The 18,877-nt window shown below is 40.3% G+C and overlaps 2 protein-coding genes across 4 annotated transcripts in view; one reads left to right on the top strand and one right to left on the bottom strand.

Annotated features, from left to right (window-relative positions):
• ILRUN (inflammation and lipid regulator with UBA-like and NBR1-like domains) overlaps positions 1–6,847 on the bottom strand; it is a 48,186-nt gene extending 41,339 nt beyond the window's left edge. Inside the window, exons 1-2 of one of the 3 annotated variants that reach the window (XR_011922307.1) lie at positions 6,288–6,843; positions 1,357–1,511 (exon numbers count right to left, since the gene is read on the bottom strand). Coding sequence is in view for 2 of the 3 variants with exons in the window: in XM_072423043.1 (XP_072279144.1) it covers positions 1,357–1,511; positions 6,288–6,445 (313 nt within the window). In the remaining variant the exon portion in view is untranslated. Of the gene's footprint in view, positions 1–1,356; positions 1,512–6,287 lie in introns of all 3 variants that reach the window. The other 2 variants (XM_072423043.1, XM_072423053.1) reach the window with 2 other exon arrangements.
• A 204-nt stretch (positions 6,848–7,051) lies between these two features.
• On the top strand, positions 7,052–14,948 carry SNRPC (small nuclear ribonucleoprotein polypeptide C). The gene is made up of 6 exons (XM_072423069.1): positions 7,052–7,166; positions 7,293–7,335; positions 8,013–8,121; positions 12,440–12,529; positions 12,640–12,744; positions 14,003–14,948. Exons 1-6 carry the CDS (start codon positions 7,159–7,161, stop codon positions 14,125–14,127), a joined length of 480 nt encoding a protein of 159 aa, XP_072279170.1. The 5' UTR covers positions 7,052–7,158; the 3' UTR covers positions 14,128–14,948.
• The last annotated feature ends 3,929 nt before the right edge of the window (positions 14,949–18,877 follow it).

The following is an 18,877-nucleotide window of genomic DNA, read 5'->3' as shown; positions in this document are numbered from 1 at the left end:
TAGATTTATTAGTCAATCTGAGAGTCCAGCAAAGTAATCTGGGTAAAGTTTTGGTTAACTCTAGACTCCATGTCATCCATTTCCTGCACGATATGGTCGAGCCTGGCCCCCAAATTTTGAAGATCTTTGCACAACTCTGATGTAATAGCTGTACTGGTTTTCGCTAATTCAGCATGAAGGAGTGAAGCAAGTTGAGAAAATGTAACTGGCTGCTCTGTGTGACCCATAATAGAGGGAAGATCACTTGGGCTTGATGGAGAGCCTGAACACAGTGAGAAGCCTGTGAACAGAGCTCCAGCCCTGCTGCTGTTATACAGGGGATGCCTGTGGAGCAGGAGAGAGCTGTAGTCTGCCCTGTGGGGAAGCCTGGATAGCTGGAGGCTGTGAGGAAGGAGAATCTGGGTTAGATGTTGAAAAGGGGCCAGTATGGATGTTTTCCCCCCCATCAAGGACTCACATCCTTGGAGCCCTGGTCTCCCCTACCCTGTGACTCACTGTTCAGAGGGATACCTCGTGCAGGTGCCATCTTAGTTTCCCTGAGGGGAGTTTGGGATCAGGGATGTGCTGCCCCTCTGTTTGTTCTCTGACTTTCCTATGTTGATAGATGGATGGATGCAGGGAAGGTTACCAATCCTCTGGATGTCTGATAGTAGCTGCGGCCTCTAAGCTTACCTGGAGATCGGAGGAGCATGGAGCCGATTAGAAGAGGTCCGACATCGGCGCCTGTGCATGCACACTCCAATCTGCTTGTTGTTTTGTTTTTTACTATTCCCCCTCCCTTCCCTTCTCCTCAAAACTGCAAAATTTATTTTAGAATCCAGTGATATTATCACTGGGTATCTGTGCTTTCCTATGCAACAAGGTAAACCGTAACTGCTTGAAGGGACCAACTGCCTCCAAAGAGCCCTCAGTCCTAAAGCAAGTAATGGCTTGGCTTTTGAAAGAAGAGGGTATCAGTGTAGAAAAATTGACATTCAGGAATATTAGACTGTGCAGTAATATTTAGACACACTGTGCAACTGCTGCAAAAAAGGAGGGAAGACTATCAAAATAAAAGTTGTTAGCACAATGTCAAGCTGACTAAATATTAATTGCTGTGATTTTCTTCAATCATTTATTTTGGTATTTATTACTGAACGGATTTCATAAAGGCTTATATTTAGGTGAAATGTTTACCTGGATTAACATGGTCCTACATACAAAAGAATATAGTAAAACAGTAAGATGCAACATAAAATTCTAAGTTTAAACCAGCAATGTATTAACTGGCGAACAAGAATATATTCTACACTAGCAGAAACAACCCACACTTATAAAATACTGACTTTTGGCAAATATTCAATATAAAGGCATTACCTGTATTCTGAACTCTCCAGGTTTTAGTAAACTGGGTGTCTGGGGGCACAGACTCGCCTTCACCAATCGTTACATCTTCTACAAAAGACATACAAGGGATGTTGACATTTGGACTCTCAAAGTCATAATATGCCCCAATGGCTGCCTGTAAATTCCTGAAAGAGATACAAATACATACATTATTATTCTTTTTAAAACAAAATAATAATTTTCTTTCACTGAATAGTAAAAAATATAGAATAAAGTTATGAACAAGAAAAAAAAAAAAAAAAAAAAAAGACTAAGCTTATAGTGGATATAGATCCAGAATGGTAGTTATGGTTTCATTTAGGGTGGATTGGGGAGGGCAAATGTACCCATATTAAGATTCTGACAGAAACAAGCTCAACTTTTAAAAAATATGAATTACTAACAGAATCAAGTGTCAAAATCAAGTGCCAATCCGGAACTTACACTTAATTTACTCATTAAAGAAAATAATTTGTCGTGTGTGTCCACAGTTTTCCAAAAAACTTACTCGCTGATAGGAGTCCTGTGTCCCACGTGGGACATGGGACTGGATGCAAAAGCAGTAACAGAGAGCCAGGAAAAAAGAAGTAAAGTTTAAAAGTAAGTTATATCAACTAATGATGCAATGATGCATAATTTATCAGATAATTATTATATAAGTAAATAATCACATATTATTCTTCTGATAAAATTATTATTACTACACAGTATTTATATAGCGCCATCATATTACACAGCGCTGTACACTAACTGTCCCTCAGAGTGGCTCACAATCTAATGTCCTTACCATATTCATATGTCATTAATGTAGTCATAGGACTTGGTTTAATTTGATCATGATCAGAGTGAATTTTTTCAAAGAAACATTTTCTTTTAAACAAAATTAGTATTTTCTTGTCATTAAGTATATTATTGTACAAAGCACCTATAAAGTCCCATATGAGGGAAAAAATGCTTTGAACCTGTTCTAATAACGGTTATTTGTTAATTTAATTTTTTTCCTGTTATTTGAACTCTTCATCATTATAACCGGATATCGTATCTGTCTCTAAGAACATGCAACATCATGTTTCCCATTGATCGTACTGTATTTTTAAATAAAAAAACCTTTCCAAGGACACCTTGTTTCTTCTGGCCTAGTGTGCCTTCTTGACCCCCTGAAATGGCCTAGAAGTCCAAAAAGTTTGCTGACCCCTGCTTTAAAGTAACCAGTACTGAGAAGGATCAAGGTTACACCTTTATCTCTCCTTGTAATAATGCTACCTGTGTGGCTAAATAGAGTATGTTAAAATTACACCTATTAGTTGTACAATATCACTGAGTGAAAAAAAAAAAATATTTATTTTATTTTGTTTGTAACAACCTACATGCAATAAAAAAAAATAGCATTTTATACAAAATAGACCCCTTACTGATTTAGGTGTGTCTTACACAACTGAGAAATTAACTTTTACAGGGTCAATGTAACATACTGGTAAAACAGGCTGGCCATGCAAATGTTATTTAGCTAATGATTACCGCAGTCAGTAGATGAGGGATGACTGCCAGGGTTTGGATTTAGGATAAACTAGCAATAAAATAAGGGTGTGTGTTTATAGGCATTTTTTCAACTTCAGTGCTTTTCAACCCAAACAAATATTTGGGATTGCAAAAGCAGCTTAGGAAGAGGGTAGCTGTTAAAGAAACACACGTACATAATAATTATCGTTAAAAAACAAACAATCAACGATTATTCCCGATTATTTTGAACGAGCGTATTGTGCACAATTCAGTACATGCTGTAACGATATGATCGTTCAAATATAATCCACCAATAATGTACACACTAGATACAATCGTTCGAACGATGCAAGAAGTCACATGTACAGGAGGAAGTGTATCACAGAACGACCGTACACACAATAGATTACAAACAATCATCGCCCAAAAGGACCTGCCAGGACGGTTGTTTGTTCCCAGTGAGATTTCATCCGTCCATGAGCCAGCGCACTGGGCACCGCCATCTTGTTCTCTTCTTTCTGGTTCTTCCTCTGTCACCTGACCCAGGCGCGAGATCGGGTGACGTAGGTTCCCCCACAAAAAGAGCACCCAAGAGCCTTTTTTTTACATTTTTTTTTTTTTTTTAACATCAAAAGGTTTCCTATTCTTTTATATAAAGTGAAATTTCTGAGTTTAGGTATGCTTTAAATTGTTAATTTATGAGTGTAATTATGTAATATATGTAAATTTATATTGATTAAAAGTATATACCATACAAGGCATTTTATTACTGCCTATGCAACTTGGTGACTGCCATTTAACACACTTCTCAGCAGTTTTTAATTGGGGGAATTTCCACTGCCCTTTTATCTGATGATTGCTAAAGACAGCCAACCTCCTTACCCCCATCACATTCTGACAACAGATTGACCAGTTCCCTTTATACCCTCCATAAACTCTGCTACACGTAAGAGTAAGGCTACAGACACACGTCCAATGGTTCTCGGCCGATAATCAGCTCAGGGTCGATATCGGACGAGAATCTGACGTGTGTACAGCGCTCGTTGTCCATCTTCTGAACCACTGTCCTGGCGGACAATGGATGACCGACGATCTTAATGGAAGTGACGGGGTAGAGCGAGCAGCGGGGTGCCGCTCCATCGTTCTCCCCCTCCCATCTTCATAGAGCAGAACAGTGCTGTATGTACAGCACTGGTTCATGCATCATGCAGTCGTTAGTCGTGAAAGATCTTTTCCAACGACAATTATTGCATGTGTGTATGCAGCCTAAGGGGCAGCATGTTGAAGAACTGCCCCAGGTGGGGACATATAGGGAGAGAATAGGTAGCACAGTGGCTCAGAGGTAAGTGCTCTGGACTTTGCAGCGCTAGGTCCGCCAGGATACTATCTGCATGGAGTTTGAAGGTTCTCCCTGTGTTTGCGTGGGTTTCCTCTGAGTACTCCGGTTTCCTCCCACATCCCAAAAACATGCAGTTAGGTTAATTGGCTCCCCCCAAAATTGTCCTTAAGACTGTATTAAAGACATACTGAGGTAGGGTCATCAGATTGTAAGCCCTTTGAGGGACAGGTAGTGACATGACTATGAACTTTGTACAGCACTGCATAATATGATGGCGCTATATAAATACAGTGTAATAATATTAGTTTTGTTGATGATCTGACTGAAAGCTTTCTTTCAAATCCTGTCTTTAGAATGATAACAGTGCTCCTCCATTCTTACAGTATGAGAGTCTTACCCTAAGAGAAGATGTGTATTATCAGAAGGATCAGTAGGTAAAAAAAACAAGAAGAAAAGCCTAAAAACAATTACCATAATGTAGCCACCCCATCAAAAGAGCTTTAATATACTACATTTTTGATGAGTGAAATTAGATATACATAAACATATCAGTAATTCCCACTCCTTTCAGACTCTGCAGCTAAAACAAACACATGAAATACAGCAAGTCTATCCTTTAAAAAACTGCACAACACATTTTACATCTTCAGAACCTTGTAGCTCTCATCACAAACCTGCCAAATGCACCGAGACAGAATATGAGCTTTAGTAGATTTTCTGTACGAAATAGCTTTGAACTTCTTACTTTAAAAAAAAAAGCAACAATGACTGAAATCCCAAACATGGTAGTCAGTCCAAACTACGTTCTCCACTGCACAGAACAGGTAGTTGGAAGCTCCTGAAATGCATATGCATTTTATTTTCTACTAGCAGCATTTTTATAGAGACAAAATAAGTAATGTGCATATAGTGCATATATTAACTGAAATTTTGGTACTCCAGATAAACACTTTAACCATTTGCATTTAAAAAATTATAATATTGATATTTGACCCAGGCCATCTCCTAAAGCAGAATTAAACATGTATGTTGGCACTAAAGCTGCATACACACGTGCAATGATTGTTGTTGGAAAGGATCTTTCACAATCCTTACCAGCGACTAAGGACTGCACGATGCATGAACGAGTGCTGTACATACAGCACCGATCTACTCTATAAAGAGGGGAGGGGGAGAACGACAGAGCGGCACCCCCCTGCACACTCTCTCCCTCTTCACTTCCATTACGATTGTTTGTCGTCCATCGTCCGTGGACCTGACAGGATGGTCGTTCAAACGATGGACGACAGGCGCTGTACACACACTAGATTCCCGTCCGATATCAGCCCTGAGCTGATCAGGCGAGAACCATTGGACATGTGTACGTAGCTTAACATGTATACCTGGTCTTCCTAAAGTTTTGGGATCTCTGGCTCCAGCATTTTGATTCCTGCACTGAGGTGAACTGAGAATATACACAAGGCTGGGCATGCACAGCTTAGTGTACACTCTACAGGAGAACATAAACAGGCACACAAATGTGTTTATTGTAGCAGTTACAATTTTGTTATTTTATGTTACGTTCGGCTTTATTTATGCAACTGTTTAGATTATAAATTGTTCTAATCTTCAGTGGTGAGAGCTAGTCTCAGTCATTTGAAAACAGTCGCACTTGGCTGTGTAGGAACAGGTACTTGGGTAGTAAAAACACTGCACACGCGTAACATGGACCTTACAGCAGATTTGCAACAAATTTTGTTACAAATTGGCTTTAAAAAATGCACCTTCAGATATCTGTCTCACCTTCACCACAGTTCCTACTAATAAGGGTTTTTTTTAGGATAAAGGTCCAAGCAAATCATTCCTTCTGATTCCTTGGCTTATTGGTTATCATTAGTGCAATGTATGGAAGGCAGGACTTCTATACAGTAAGGATTAACCAGCATGTATAACCAGTCAGATGATTGTAAAGTGGGCCAAAAGGTACAAAAAAGCCTCATACATAGCGTAATACAACACTCAAATGAACATTGCACAACAACTAAAATTCTTCCCCATACATCAAGCCTGATCGCTACGTGTAAGAGAGAAGCCCCCCACCTACCAGTTTGTCATGTCCAAGAAAAACGCGCAGCCTGCAGGATTGAGTTGAAAACCCAATAGTCGCTGAAATTCAGAGATGAGAACATCTTTATCTGTGGTACCCAGACAGCTGAACTTCTGCATGAGTTCCTGGTCTAGATCAACGTCCATGCCCTCCATTACAACAGGCCGGAGCAGTCACAGTAAGTAAACACGTCTAGGTGTCCTGTGTCCACCCCAAGTTCTCACGCTCAGGTGTCACGGACATCCACTAGCCGGAAAACTACCGCCAAGGCAGACCCTGTCGGTCCCACTTACGGTCTGCTTCAGTCAGGCCTCGCTATCTCTAACCTCAGAGCAGACAACTTGACCCCGGGTCTGAAGCTCCACCAGTATGACCGACTGTGACCTTTGACCTCCGAGTCAGTGACCCCCTGACCCAAGGCTGACAGACTCGGGTTTAACCTTGTAATCACTACTGTCACCGTGCCCGGGACCTTTACTCAAGGGCCCCGGTCTCCGGCTCCGCAGCAGGCCACTCGGGGCCTCCCCGCTTCCTGAGCGCTACACACGTCATGACGTCATGCCAGACACGATGGAGACGCATTTCGGCAGGCACCACCCCAAGCAAATTAAACACCTCAGAGAGGTGCTCTTTTATATCAAATATAATGATATAATGTCTTAATAGTCACATGTATGCTATAAATGCTTATTTATGGCCATTATATTTAATTATTTCCTGGTGGCAATAGAATTAATTTGCCCTTAAGCAAGATGGCGAGCCTATTTAAAATTCTAGATCATGTGTAGCTTCCTGTCGAGATTAACAGCGGGTAGCTTGTCATATAGCTTCCGGTGTAGACAAAGGTGGTGAGTTTGTCGTCGAAGCCATGCCTAAGTAAGTGAATGAGCTAAGACTGTGAAAGTGTGGGCTGTTTGGGCGAGTAGTCCATGCTATATTTGCAATAGAGTTTCTAGGCTCTTTCATTTGGTAAGATTAACGTGTCCAATGTTTTATCTGTAGGTTTTATTGTGACTACTGTGATACCTATCTCACCCATGACTCGGTAAGTTGATCATGTTTTAACATTACAGATTTTATGACTCCTTTTATTTGCATTAATATCTTGGTTAATGCATACTGCTTTAGTATGTATTTTTTTTAAATAAATTTTGGTTTTAAATGTTTCAGATACATTAAGACTTGTGGGAACATTTTATGTCTAGCAGGTCCTATGTACTCATGGCTATATAGTATAGAAAACTATGTGGATCCATTTTTAGACTTTACTTGTTTAGCCGCTAGTAGAAGACTCGGGTGATTCCCTGGATATGAATTGTGTGGCAGAGTCTGTGTGATTGAGAGCCATTAATGTGTTTGGAAGGCAGAACCTAGTTATGAAAACTTCATCTTGTTTCCTTTTTGATTGCAATTTCTCAGGCTTTTATCCCTTCTAGATTTAGACTGAGCAGTGGTGCAGGCTTTGTAAATGGGGAAACAAAATAATAATAAAAATAAAGTTATCAGTATTTGGTTGTTAGTGTTCTCCCCAGCTGGGTTTACCACTTGGCACTTTTTAGTAGCCACCTGGCTGTTTTTGAGTGGTTACTGAAAAGTTGGATCCCCATGCATGACCTCCACTTGTGAAAGCTTCTTCCTGTCAAGGGGGGCAGACACTGTTGTTACATTAGTTTTCTATGAAATAATTAGCTGAGATATAATTATCTTTTACATGTATTCCAGCCTTCAGTCCGTAAGACTCATTGCAGTGGAAGAAAACACAAGGAAAATGTAAAGGATTATTATCAGAAATGGATGGAAGAGCAAGCACAGAGTCTTATTGATAAGACAAGTAAGTTGTTTTTTTGTCAAGTTGTGTTGCCTTGGAAAGGTGGTGTGAATTGTTTGCACAGAGAAAGTGTCCATGTAAGCATATACAAACATGGGTAACATAACTCCAGTGAAATGAAATTAGAGTTTGGATACAGTAAAGCTACGTACACACTTCCAATTATTATCGTTGGTAAACGAACGACGAACGATCCTGCACGATATCTGCGAACGATCGTATAGCACCGATCCTGTACATACAGATAACGACACGATCGTTCGTAGATATTGTACACACAATAGATGCGATCGTTTGAACGATACAGGAAGTTACGTGCACCGCAGGAACGTTCGTTCATCACGCATGCTCAGACCATGGACGATCAATGAACGATCGTACACACGAACGATGGTCAACGATCGTCGTCCGATCCGCCGGTCCGGTCGTTCATTTTCAACGACTTTCCTCGTTCGTCGGCGTCGTTGGTTACTTTTTTTACGAACGATTTTTGCCCAATCGATCGTTGCTCGTTCGTCGTTCATTTTGAACGATAAAAATTGGAAGTGTGTACGCAACCTAAGGTAAGATTAGAACCTCTTGTTGTTTTACTCCTTTTTATCAATCTCTGTCTGTGATAACCATTTCACAGGATAGGATGTGAGCAAACTTGCCTTGCCCACAAACCTCATAAGACAGTCAGGGGCCCAGAATAGTACCATAGTAAAACAAAGCGTTGAATGGCCAACTATCCAATGCTGAGGACATTTTACTAGTAGAAACATTTGGTCTTTTTAAGGTCTCCTTGAGTAAAATATACTTATTATATTACTGTTCTTTCTTTTTGTGCTTTTTTTTTGGCAATTGCAGCTGACTAGCATTCCCTTTTTTTTTCTGCTTTGACAACTATTGTCAGTGTCAGCGTGGTATCTAATTATATAAATATTTTCTCACAACTTTGATCCAGGATATGCACATTTTCCAATTGTTCATTTATTATATTTTTTGCTGAAGAAATTTGGCCACACTCTTTCCTAATATTAATGTGTTCTAGAAATGTTCTTGCTACTTTTGATGATTGGCTTCAAAATATGCTAGGTGTCTGACCTTCATGTTTTTCTTTGGCTTTAAATATTGAGTTAGACCAGAGCATATATGCGCACCAGGAACTGTGACCAGTCAAAAGCTCTTATCTGTATACTTCCAGGTCAGTAACTCTGTTTTAAATAGGCTAGCCATAATTGCTCTGTAACCTGCATTTTTAGGGGGAAGAATACATCCTCTATTAGTCATGATGCTGTTGTCTCAATATAAAAATACAAAAAATATGCTCTTCACAATTTATTTTTTTAGTACCTATGCTGGTTCCACTGTTTCTTCTCCTGAATTCCTAGATACCACTACTTAAAGTCTTCTTTTTAATATGGCATATTTCATGGAGTGTAGAATTCCTGGTGTCTTCTGTGTTTTTTTTTTTTTTTTTTTGCCCTGGTACCTATCTAATTGACAGGGCAAAATAGTAACATAATGGCTGGCAGATGGAACCACAGCACTTAGAGGGGGTAAAAGGCATGTTGAAAAATTGTAAAACTGTCACATGCAGAATAGACTTCAGGTTTTCAATGATATCTTTATATTATGCAAGACAGCTGAACAGGTAGGCGTTAAATGGCTTCTTTTTCAAGGATTATATTCTGTTTATATGTGTATCACCTTTAGTTTGTGCCTCTCTCAAAAGTATTTCCCAGGCACACCCTCTACCTTTAATCATCGCAGTGCCTCAAGTTTTTAGGTCAACTGTTCAAACATTGGTTTTGTGGGCTTCTCACTATTCTGTTTAGCATTTTAAAAGTTTTTTTATTGAGGGATTCAAAGAGACACTTTAATGCATACCAAATACATAGAGAGAGAGCATGCAATGAGAGAGTGAGAAGTTATGGAATACAAAAAAGCACAGGGTGTTCCCCAAATTTGAAAACCCTATACATTAGTTATTGCCAATGTATGTAGGGAACCTAGATGCTAAGAGAATCAGCTATTGGCAAACTTCAATGTTCACACTAATGAGCAAAATCCCAATAAAGCATTTTGAGTGTGTATGGAAAGTTATTGCTGTATTGTGAAAGCTCCCATTGTATCCATTTCAGTTTTGTCTATGATTTTAAAAATACTGTGGCAAACAAACCATTGTGACGGAATTGCAGCCTGCAAACTGCTTGTTAACGTCTTGACACTTGGGAAGATCTTTTACACGCACTGCATCTGTCTAGATCAGAGGTCGGCAAACTCTGGCCTTTTTGGCCAGATACGGCCTAGGCGGTTGTTTGTTCCAGCCTAACGCCCCTTGGCCAATCCGGCCTAATCCTGGCCGGTAACCCGCGGCGGAGCCGGAACAAACTATTGGAGCCACATGCGGCTCTTGAGCCTCCGTGTTGTGGCTCCTGTTCTATTTACCGCAGCTGGAATCTGCCGCCAGGTAAATAGGGAACGGTCCCTCTCCTCTGTATGCATTGCGGAGGAGAGGGATTTCCTTTCAGGTATCGGTGAACAAAGAATTCATGCTTGAATTTCCTTTGCTTCAACTAGAAGATGCTTGGCAGTGAGTGCCAAGTGTTAGGCCACCAAGCAAAAGTAATTTGTTGTAAGTCTCCTTATTCTTAGGAAAAGTTTATTTGATTTAAATTTCATACATTTAACCCCACTAGCAGTATTCCCGAGTGTGACTCGGGGTGGATTTTCCAGGCAGAAATCGGTATTCCAAAGTCCCACTCGGGGTAGCTTTTAACTAAAAAAAAAAAAAATACAAACATTGTTCTGTCGCTGTCCCCTGGCGACCTGCTGGTCCCCCCAGGTCCTGGCGACACGTCCTTCCTCCTCGATCACCAGCCACACAATGCAGAGACGATCTCCAGGGTTTCCCGGTGCAGGTGGGAGGATCGGCGGGAAATTCAATTAATTTTGTATGGGATTCAATATATGCTGCTCTACACTTACATTAAATGTTTAAATATTTTTAACAGATTTTTGTGTTTTGTTAATTAAAGTTTATTATTAAATTTGTTTAATAAATATCTGTGAGTAATGCCTAAGAATAATGGCCTACAATGAAAAATAAAATTCCATGAAAAAAATTGTACCGCTTTTGGCATGGAAATTGTGCAGATTTAGACCGTTAGGGAGGAGAAGTCCAGGCAAAAGGCTACTCATATGAAACGCATGCGTTTTACCTGCCTAATTGCTTCTTAAAATGCACACCGCTTCCAAACCATCTAAAAGAGATGAAGCATCCAGTTCGTGAATTACTAACCCAAAATAGTCGAATGCTGTGTCCATCAAACTTAAAAATAATCCAGTTTCCCTGCTATCACATTTCATCTAAAAATATGCCTTCATCTGTACAGTTGATTACATGTTACACCTATTTAAGATCTACAGACTGAGCAAAACATTACTTACTGTGAGAGTATTTATCAATGTGGGTATTGAAATCTGTATTATTTAATCAGGTGACACATTTTGATCTCCTTTCTATTTATTGAAAGCCAGTTATTTACAGGCTATACCCTATACCTCCATAGTTAATTTGCGTCATTCAAAAATAGACATTAGTGGGCAATGGACATGCCTCACTAAAGCACACGGGGTGTGTATAGTAGTTCTTCAGCCAGTCACTGCTGTTAATTTTTAATATGGTGCTTGGGACGTAGTAACTCGTTCGTGGGGTCCAGACAGTTTATATGTGTTTTTTCAGTTCAGTGACTCATTAAGTAGTGGTGCTCAAATAAAGATGACAGCCCTCAGGCATTCAAGTTGGCAGTGAGTGGCAGGTCTGTGGTGTGAGTTTTTAATCCTTCTGCACACTCCAAAAATAAAAAAAAGTTGGAGTTTTAAGACACATTTATCATTTTATACTGGACTCTGATTTCACGTAATGTTTTATATATTATATTTTAAACTTGCATCAGGTTGGTAGAAGTGAGGCCAGTAGCAAATGTGTTTTTACAAAAAAAAACTTCTAAAATGCTAAAGTCTGATTTGTAGGTTTTTTGGTTTTTTTATTTCCACCCTACATTATGAGGTCACAGTCCTCATATTGGCAAGTAAATAATAAGCGTGTGTATGTATGTGATTTGCCAGAGACATTTGGTATATGCATCAAAGAATCAGTTATCGTGTGCTCTATAAATTGACATAACTGTAATAGAGACACTATTAGCTGGTAGCGCATGCCAATGTCCTACTTGGCTATATCCTTATATGACCTCTTATTAAACTATATTGTCTAATTGCAAGTTCCTTCTGTACCCCCTTGTAAGTCTGTTTTTTTTTTTTTTTGTTTTAGCTGCTGCATTTCAGCAAGGAAAGATACCACCCACACCTTTTGCTGCACCACCAGCTGGAAGTGCCATGATTCCACCTCCCCCAAGCCTAGGTGAGTGCATTTATATTTATTTTTCTAGAAGTACCCTTGTTTTTAAATTTACATTTTATTTATTTTTTTTTTTTTTTTAACCTCAATTTACCTCTATTTTCTCCTTAAAGGTGGACCCCCTCGTCCGGGTATGATGCCTGCACCACCAATGGCTGGGCCCCCAATGATGCCAATGATGGGACCTCCTCCACCAGGAATGATGCCAGTAGGCCATGGTGAGTTTTTCTTATTTTGATTATCTTTTAGTTTTGGGTGAGGATATCTGTTTTCTCAGCAAATGTTGAAGAACAAAATGTTAATCTGGTGCAAAAGTGGGAAATGGAATATTTCTATGATAACTTTTTTTTGCATGAGTGAATAAACCCCAGTGAATAAAAAAACAAAAATCAATCATAGAAATCGAAAGCTGGAGATAAAGTCTAAAAGACTCCTAAAGCAGACCTAAACTTGAAAAAGGATTTTTCCAGGTGGTAGTCAATTAACTGGAGATGAGCATGTCATGTCTCTTGTCAAAAAAATCTCAATCTTAGTCTTTTTGTTTTAGCTGTGCATTCCATGTTTAGTTTAGGGCTTGGCCAGTGTAACTCAAGTGCAAGCCAGCTAGTGGGTGAAGAGGATCACCATGCACTCATAGGTCTGCTTTAGTGTTGGCAGTAAAGATGGCGCCTTCCAGAAACACAGTATGATAGGATCCTGCATCTGATGTTGCTGCAGGATGGCTGGACACATGTAGGTCTGCACAATAATTTGCAGATAGTTGTGCATACTTACAGTATTTTCCGGCGTATAAGACGACCCCCAGCTTTTCCAGTTAAAATATAGAGTTTGTTGCACTTAAAAAAAAAAAAAAAAAAACAAAAAACAAAAAAAAAATTTAAATAATAGAATCGTCTACCCTTCTATGTAAAGTAGTCACACAGCTCCACCTAGTGGCTGTTTTTTAAATCACAATATTCTATAACACGCAAGGCTCACAGCGTTCCTGAAGCTCTCTGACGGCTGACTCTTGGTAACCCGAGCTCGGATCTTCTCCCCGTTCAGGGGATTGGTAAGTACCCGGCGTACAAGACGACCCCCGACTTTGACTCAGTTTTTTGGGGGTTAAAAAGTCATCTTATACGCCGGAAAAGATGGTAATTATGGCAAAAACATTTCTTCAGTAAAATGCTTATTTAATTTGAGTATCTTACATACATACTGTTACAATGCAACACCCTTTGTTATCTACTATATTCTAAGTATACGCACCATTAGGGTCCACACAGGTAGTTGCTTTTCTAAAGCACTGTATGTACATGTAAAGATTCACCACCACTTCATATGTTCATTTTGCTTTATCTTTTGCTTGTGACTCATCAGTTTTGTATTTTCTAGGCTTTTGTTTTGTTTAGGGGTTTTTGCTTTTTTAAAATGTGATTCTGTGTTAAGGTATTTGTAATCTGTGGAGTAATGCATTATTTTTCTCCTCCCCAGGTCCCGGTATGAGACCACCAATGGGAGCTCACATGCCAATGATGCCAGGCCCACCAATGATGCGTCCACCATCCCGTCCCATGATGCTTCAATCTCGTCCAGGCATGGCACGCCCTGACCGATAGATCGGCTGATAAATATTTTACATTCCTGTAAATGCAATTTATTTGGCCAAATTACTTTACCCATTTTAACCCTTAACAATAAGGGGGATATCAGATGCTATTATTTTTGTTTGTTTTGTAATGGTGTTTAAATTTTTAACCATAGTTAGAAAATCTTCCCACAATTATAATAAAACTGTGTGAACTGGGTCACTCTCTCCAAAAGTAATGAAGTGGAATCTGTCAAGTATCTCCTGGGGGCTACAACACAAGGGTACCACTCCTTTAGTAGGGATTTTTCCTCTGCTCCTGTTTTGAAAAAGTGTCACATTTTATTAGGAACTCAAGAAGAGGAGTGAAATCTGCTTGCTTTCATTGTGAATATGAAGAGCTCTTAACATCCAAGTCTGTGGGAGTCTTCTTTACAGCATCTACAAACATTTTTGTTTTATTTTGGTGAATTGGCTTTTTAAAGCAGAACTCATTTTTTTTAAAATACAGGATGTATGCATATTGTACCTAAATCCTGGTGTACTTTTTAGTTGTTGAAAGTGGATTTATGTCTGTTTCAGTTATTGAGAAGTATATCTGAATTTTCTTGTGGCAGGGGTTTAGCTTTAAGAACGGCTTTGCTGGCTGAAAGTATTTGGTATAGATATATACCTTTTTATACTTCAAAGGTTTGGTTCCATTTGATTGAAGGAAAAAAAGTAGAGGGTTTTTTTAAATCCATTTTCCACACATAACAGTTGAACTTTGTGTTTTAAACAAATTATTGTTTTATGTACCTTTTCTTTGTATTTCTTAGAATTTTTTTTTTCAATTAAAACATTTGTGTTGGACCAGTTGCATTATGTGTTTTTTTCATGTTACTTTTATATAGTTCTTCAGTATTTTTTTTTTTTTTTTTTTTTTTTTCATCAGATTTTTACTCCAAACTGCAGGTTTTTACATTTCTTTACTAGATACTTTAATCTATATACAGTGTATTAAGCTGCCCAGAAAAAGTTGTGCTAGAAATAGCAATACCTTCAACCTGGATGTAATTTGTATAAAGTTAAGAACTCAAGATGAGGGAACCCTGCTGATTTCCTGTAATCTCCCTTCGTTGCATTGAGCAGATGTGAGATTGGGGGTGAATGGGGGGGGGGGCTGATCTAGCTGCGCAAGATCTGCATTTTTTTTTAGGGGGGGGGGGGGGGTTCCCATTGAAGAAAGCTCTCCAGGGATGTGTGACATATGAATCCCAGGAGGCTCAATGTTACCATTATATCTTTATTGCTGTGGTGATAAGGACGGAGGGGGGGTTACATTTTTTTATTTTTTTAAAGGGGTTTGCTATTCTGTAATGTAAAAAACATCTGAACTTCTTGCATTATGTTTAAATACAAGATGCATGTAATGGTATCACACATTAAAAAAAAAAAAAAAAAAATTACAGCATGCTTGGTAAAAATGTATCATACAAAATATTGCACTCGCTGCAAGTATGTGCTAAATGTCAGAACTTAAGTAAGGCTCGGTACACACGTGCAATAATTTGACGTTGGAAAGGAACTGCATGATCCATGAACTAGCACTGTACATACAGCACCCTTCTGCTCTTGGGAGAGGGGAAGGGGAGAATGACAGAGTGGCACCCTACTGTGCTCTCTCCCTTTCACTTTCATTGTGATCGTTCCTCATCTGTTGTCCTTGGATCTGCCAGTCCAGTCACCTGGACGACTGGCCATGAGCGCTGTACACACGCCAGATTCTCGTCTGATATCAGCCATGAGGCGATTATCGGACGAGAATCATCTGACGTGCGTACATAGCCTAAGGTCTCAAAAACTGATTTGAGGCTTCTGTTATGCAAGAGCATGACCGATAAGATAATGTGTCTTTGTGATGGACAGTACATGGCAGTTTGCCAATGTATTATAAGCAAAAATGCAAATGGTAGGGGGGTAAAGGGAAGACTTTTCATGTCATGTTACAAATCTTGTAAAGGACTGAGTTGAACAGCCTTGCAGAGGCTGAAGCATTTTGTTCAGGGCAGTGATGAGTAAATTCAGGATGACCCTTTTGCTTCAGTGCTTTGAATCATCATACAGGAATGTGTGGTGTATGGATAAAGATTTCCACCTTATCTAATACTTGCTTTCTTTCTTTGCAAGTCAAATTACCTGTTGGTTACCAATTTCCATTTTTAGATGCAATCAGTGACAATGGTGTTTTTATTCCCCATGAACATGAACATAAAATGTCCCCCTGTGTTAAACCACTCTAATAAGAGAACCAGACATTCATTAGCTTAAGCATATATTCAACCCAAATTATTAGTAAAATCAATAGAATATATATGATAATTAATTTTCTTTATCAGTCCCTCCTGTTGTTTATTTATAAACATACATATCATTGAGTATTGTCAATTTGAAACTGGTGTCTTCAGTTCTGAAGGATTTGGTGACATTTCTGCTGAACAATACTTTAAGGGAACCTCCACAAGAAGTAGGCCTCCATAGCAGTGATTGGCACATGGCTATACACCCAACAATTGGACAAATTTAAGTCTTTTACTGTAGCAAGATGGAGTTGAAGTAAGGCGTTATCCATCCATATTGCACTCGGAAGCATAGGGATTAGTGTTCTTGTTTGAATTCGGGTCGACCCGACTTTTGTTGGATTCGAAGCCCTCTCACAATGCCTAGGGACCTCCCCCATAATGCCTAGGGCCCTCCAATAACAGCAGGGATGCTCTCTTCCATGTTTGTTGTGGCAGGCAGCCGATTCGCTGTCTGTCACTGCATGCCACACAGGCAGCCATTGGCCTATATAAGGCCAGGGCGTGCCTGAATTTACCACTCCTGACAGATTTGCTAGCATCACAACCTTTCTGTGCTGCTTGGCTTGCTTTGTCAAAGTCAAAAAAAGTGCTTTACTTAGACTGTGTCACACTCACACTATTGGATAGATTATTGGATTGTATTCAGATAGGTAGTGTTTCACTGTTAGCTAGATAGATACATAGATAGTCAGTCAGTGTATTACATACACGCAGCCAGAGGCAGGGTACCCTCCTGACTGTGTGCATAGTATCACACTTGTACTGGGAGACAGACGCAGTGTATACTGCAGTATATAGTTTGAATACTGTGCTGCATATTACAAGCGTCACCACTGAAGGAAATTGCTGCATACAACACACACAGCGCGCTTGCATTTTTGGTGTCAACCCCCTCCCAATAAAAAATCCACTTACTGTACAAATTTCCACTTTGTGAAGCATATTAGCTACAAAGTATTTTGCAGGATGTCAAGCCACACAAAAAAATTCTACAATGTCTGGTCTAAGGAAGGGGCAGGGGTGGCAAGCAAAGCAGTATGAGTTTTTTTTAGCCGCAGACCCGAGAACAAGAAGTGCTGCTGTTGGTGGTGGGCGTCCATTATTACCACACCATGAACAAGAGGTAGTAGAGTACATGACCCAGCCTGGGTCAAGTGATTGTACCCTCTGTTCATCCCAGTCCCAGACACAGGCCTCACAGGTGTCCTAAACAGTCCATGAGATACCTGTTCCTCCTAGTTCTTCATCAGCAGCTGGAAAGTCTCGTGTATAGCACTATGTAGAGGAGTCCCACCGAGGGGTTGGAGAGGCGGAGCTACAAGCATTCCTTCAAGATGCTCAGTTGTTTCAGTCATCTGACAAAGAGAGTCAGTTCACAGGCTTTCCCCCCACTTACTTTTCACCCGAACACTCTGAGCCAGACGAGCCAGGTTAAACTGGCTCCAAAAGGCTGCTGCTTCTTTAGGCACATACAGGGAAACTGTCTCATATGATGATGATGATGATGTCCTTGATGCGACATGGGGCGAAAAAGGAGATCATCATAGGCAGGAAGAAGAGGAGGAGGATGAGGAGGTAGAATAGGATGAAGAAAAGGAGGAGGAGGTTGCAGGGGGAGAGGGAGGAAGAGGGTAAAAGCTGCCCACACTCTGCAGTCTTCATGTACCAGTAAGGCAAGTCATAGTCGTCCATCATCGGAAGCTGTCACAACAGCTATGCCTCAAGAACCGCGGACGGCCACCACGAGCACCATCTCCAGAGCACCTTTCGGCCCAGTTAGATGTTCACCCATGTGGGCATTTTTTAATGTCCATAGTGATGACAACACTATGGTCATCTGCAAACTTTGTGCTCAACACTTGAAACGAGGCAAAAACCCAAACAAACTTGGAACAAGTTGCATGAGTACACATTTAAAAAGCCACCACCCGGTAACCTGGCTGGAACACCTGGTCAAAGCACAGAGCTCGGTGTGACCCCCCTTGCCCAAGAAGCAAGCCCAAATGACCCTAAAACAAAGCTAATCAATGCCTTACCGGCTGGTGGACTCCAATGCGTTTCATTACGCATTCCTCTGCGCGAACCCACAGTACGTTATGCCTAAGCAGCAGTATCTTGCAGAAAAATGTGTTCCTGCTTTGCATGAACGGCCACACGGGCGCAGCCATTCTAAGTGCCTTGCGGGAGCAGGAGGACATATGGCTAACTCCCAACAGACTCCAACCTGGCAAGGTTGTGTGTGACAACGGGGCCAATCTGCTGGCAGCCCTGCGTTGTGGGAAACTCACACACGTACCTTGCCTAGCTCATGTCATGAACCTTATAGTACAGCGCTTCCTTAGAAATTACCCAGGCCTCCAGCCGCTGTTGGTGAAGGCTAGAAAGTTGTCAGCTGTCAGCGAAATCTCCACCTGCCAGTGCACCGGTTAAATTGTGATG

The sequence above is a fragment of the Pyxicephalus adspersus genome, chromosome 1, assembly GCF_032062135.1.
Source record: "Pyxicephalus adspersus chromosome 1, UCB_Pads_2.0, whole genome shotgun sequence".
Taxonomy (NCBI): domain Eukaryota; kingdom Metazoa; phylum Chordata; class Amphibia; order Anura; family Pyxicephalidae; genus Pyxicephalus; species Pyxicephalus adspersus.
Note: the sequence above shows the minus strand (reverse complement) of the source record. Positions and strands in the feature narration are given on the sequence as shown.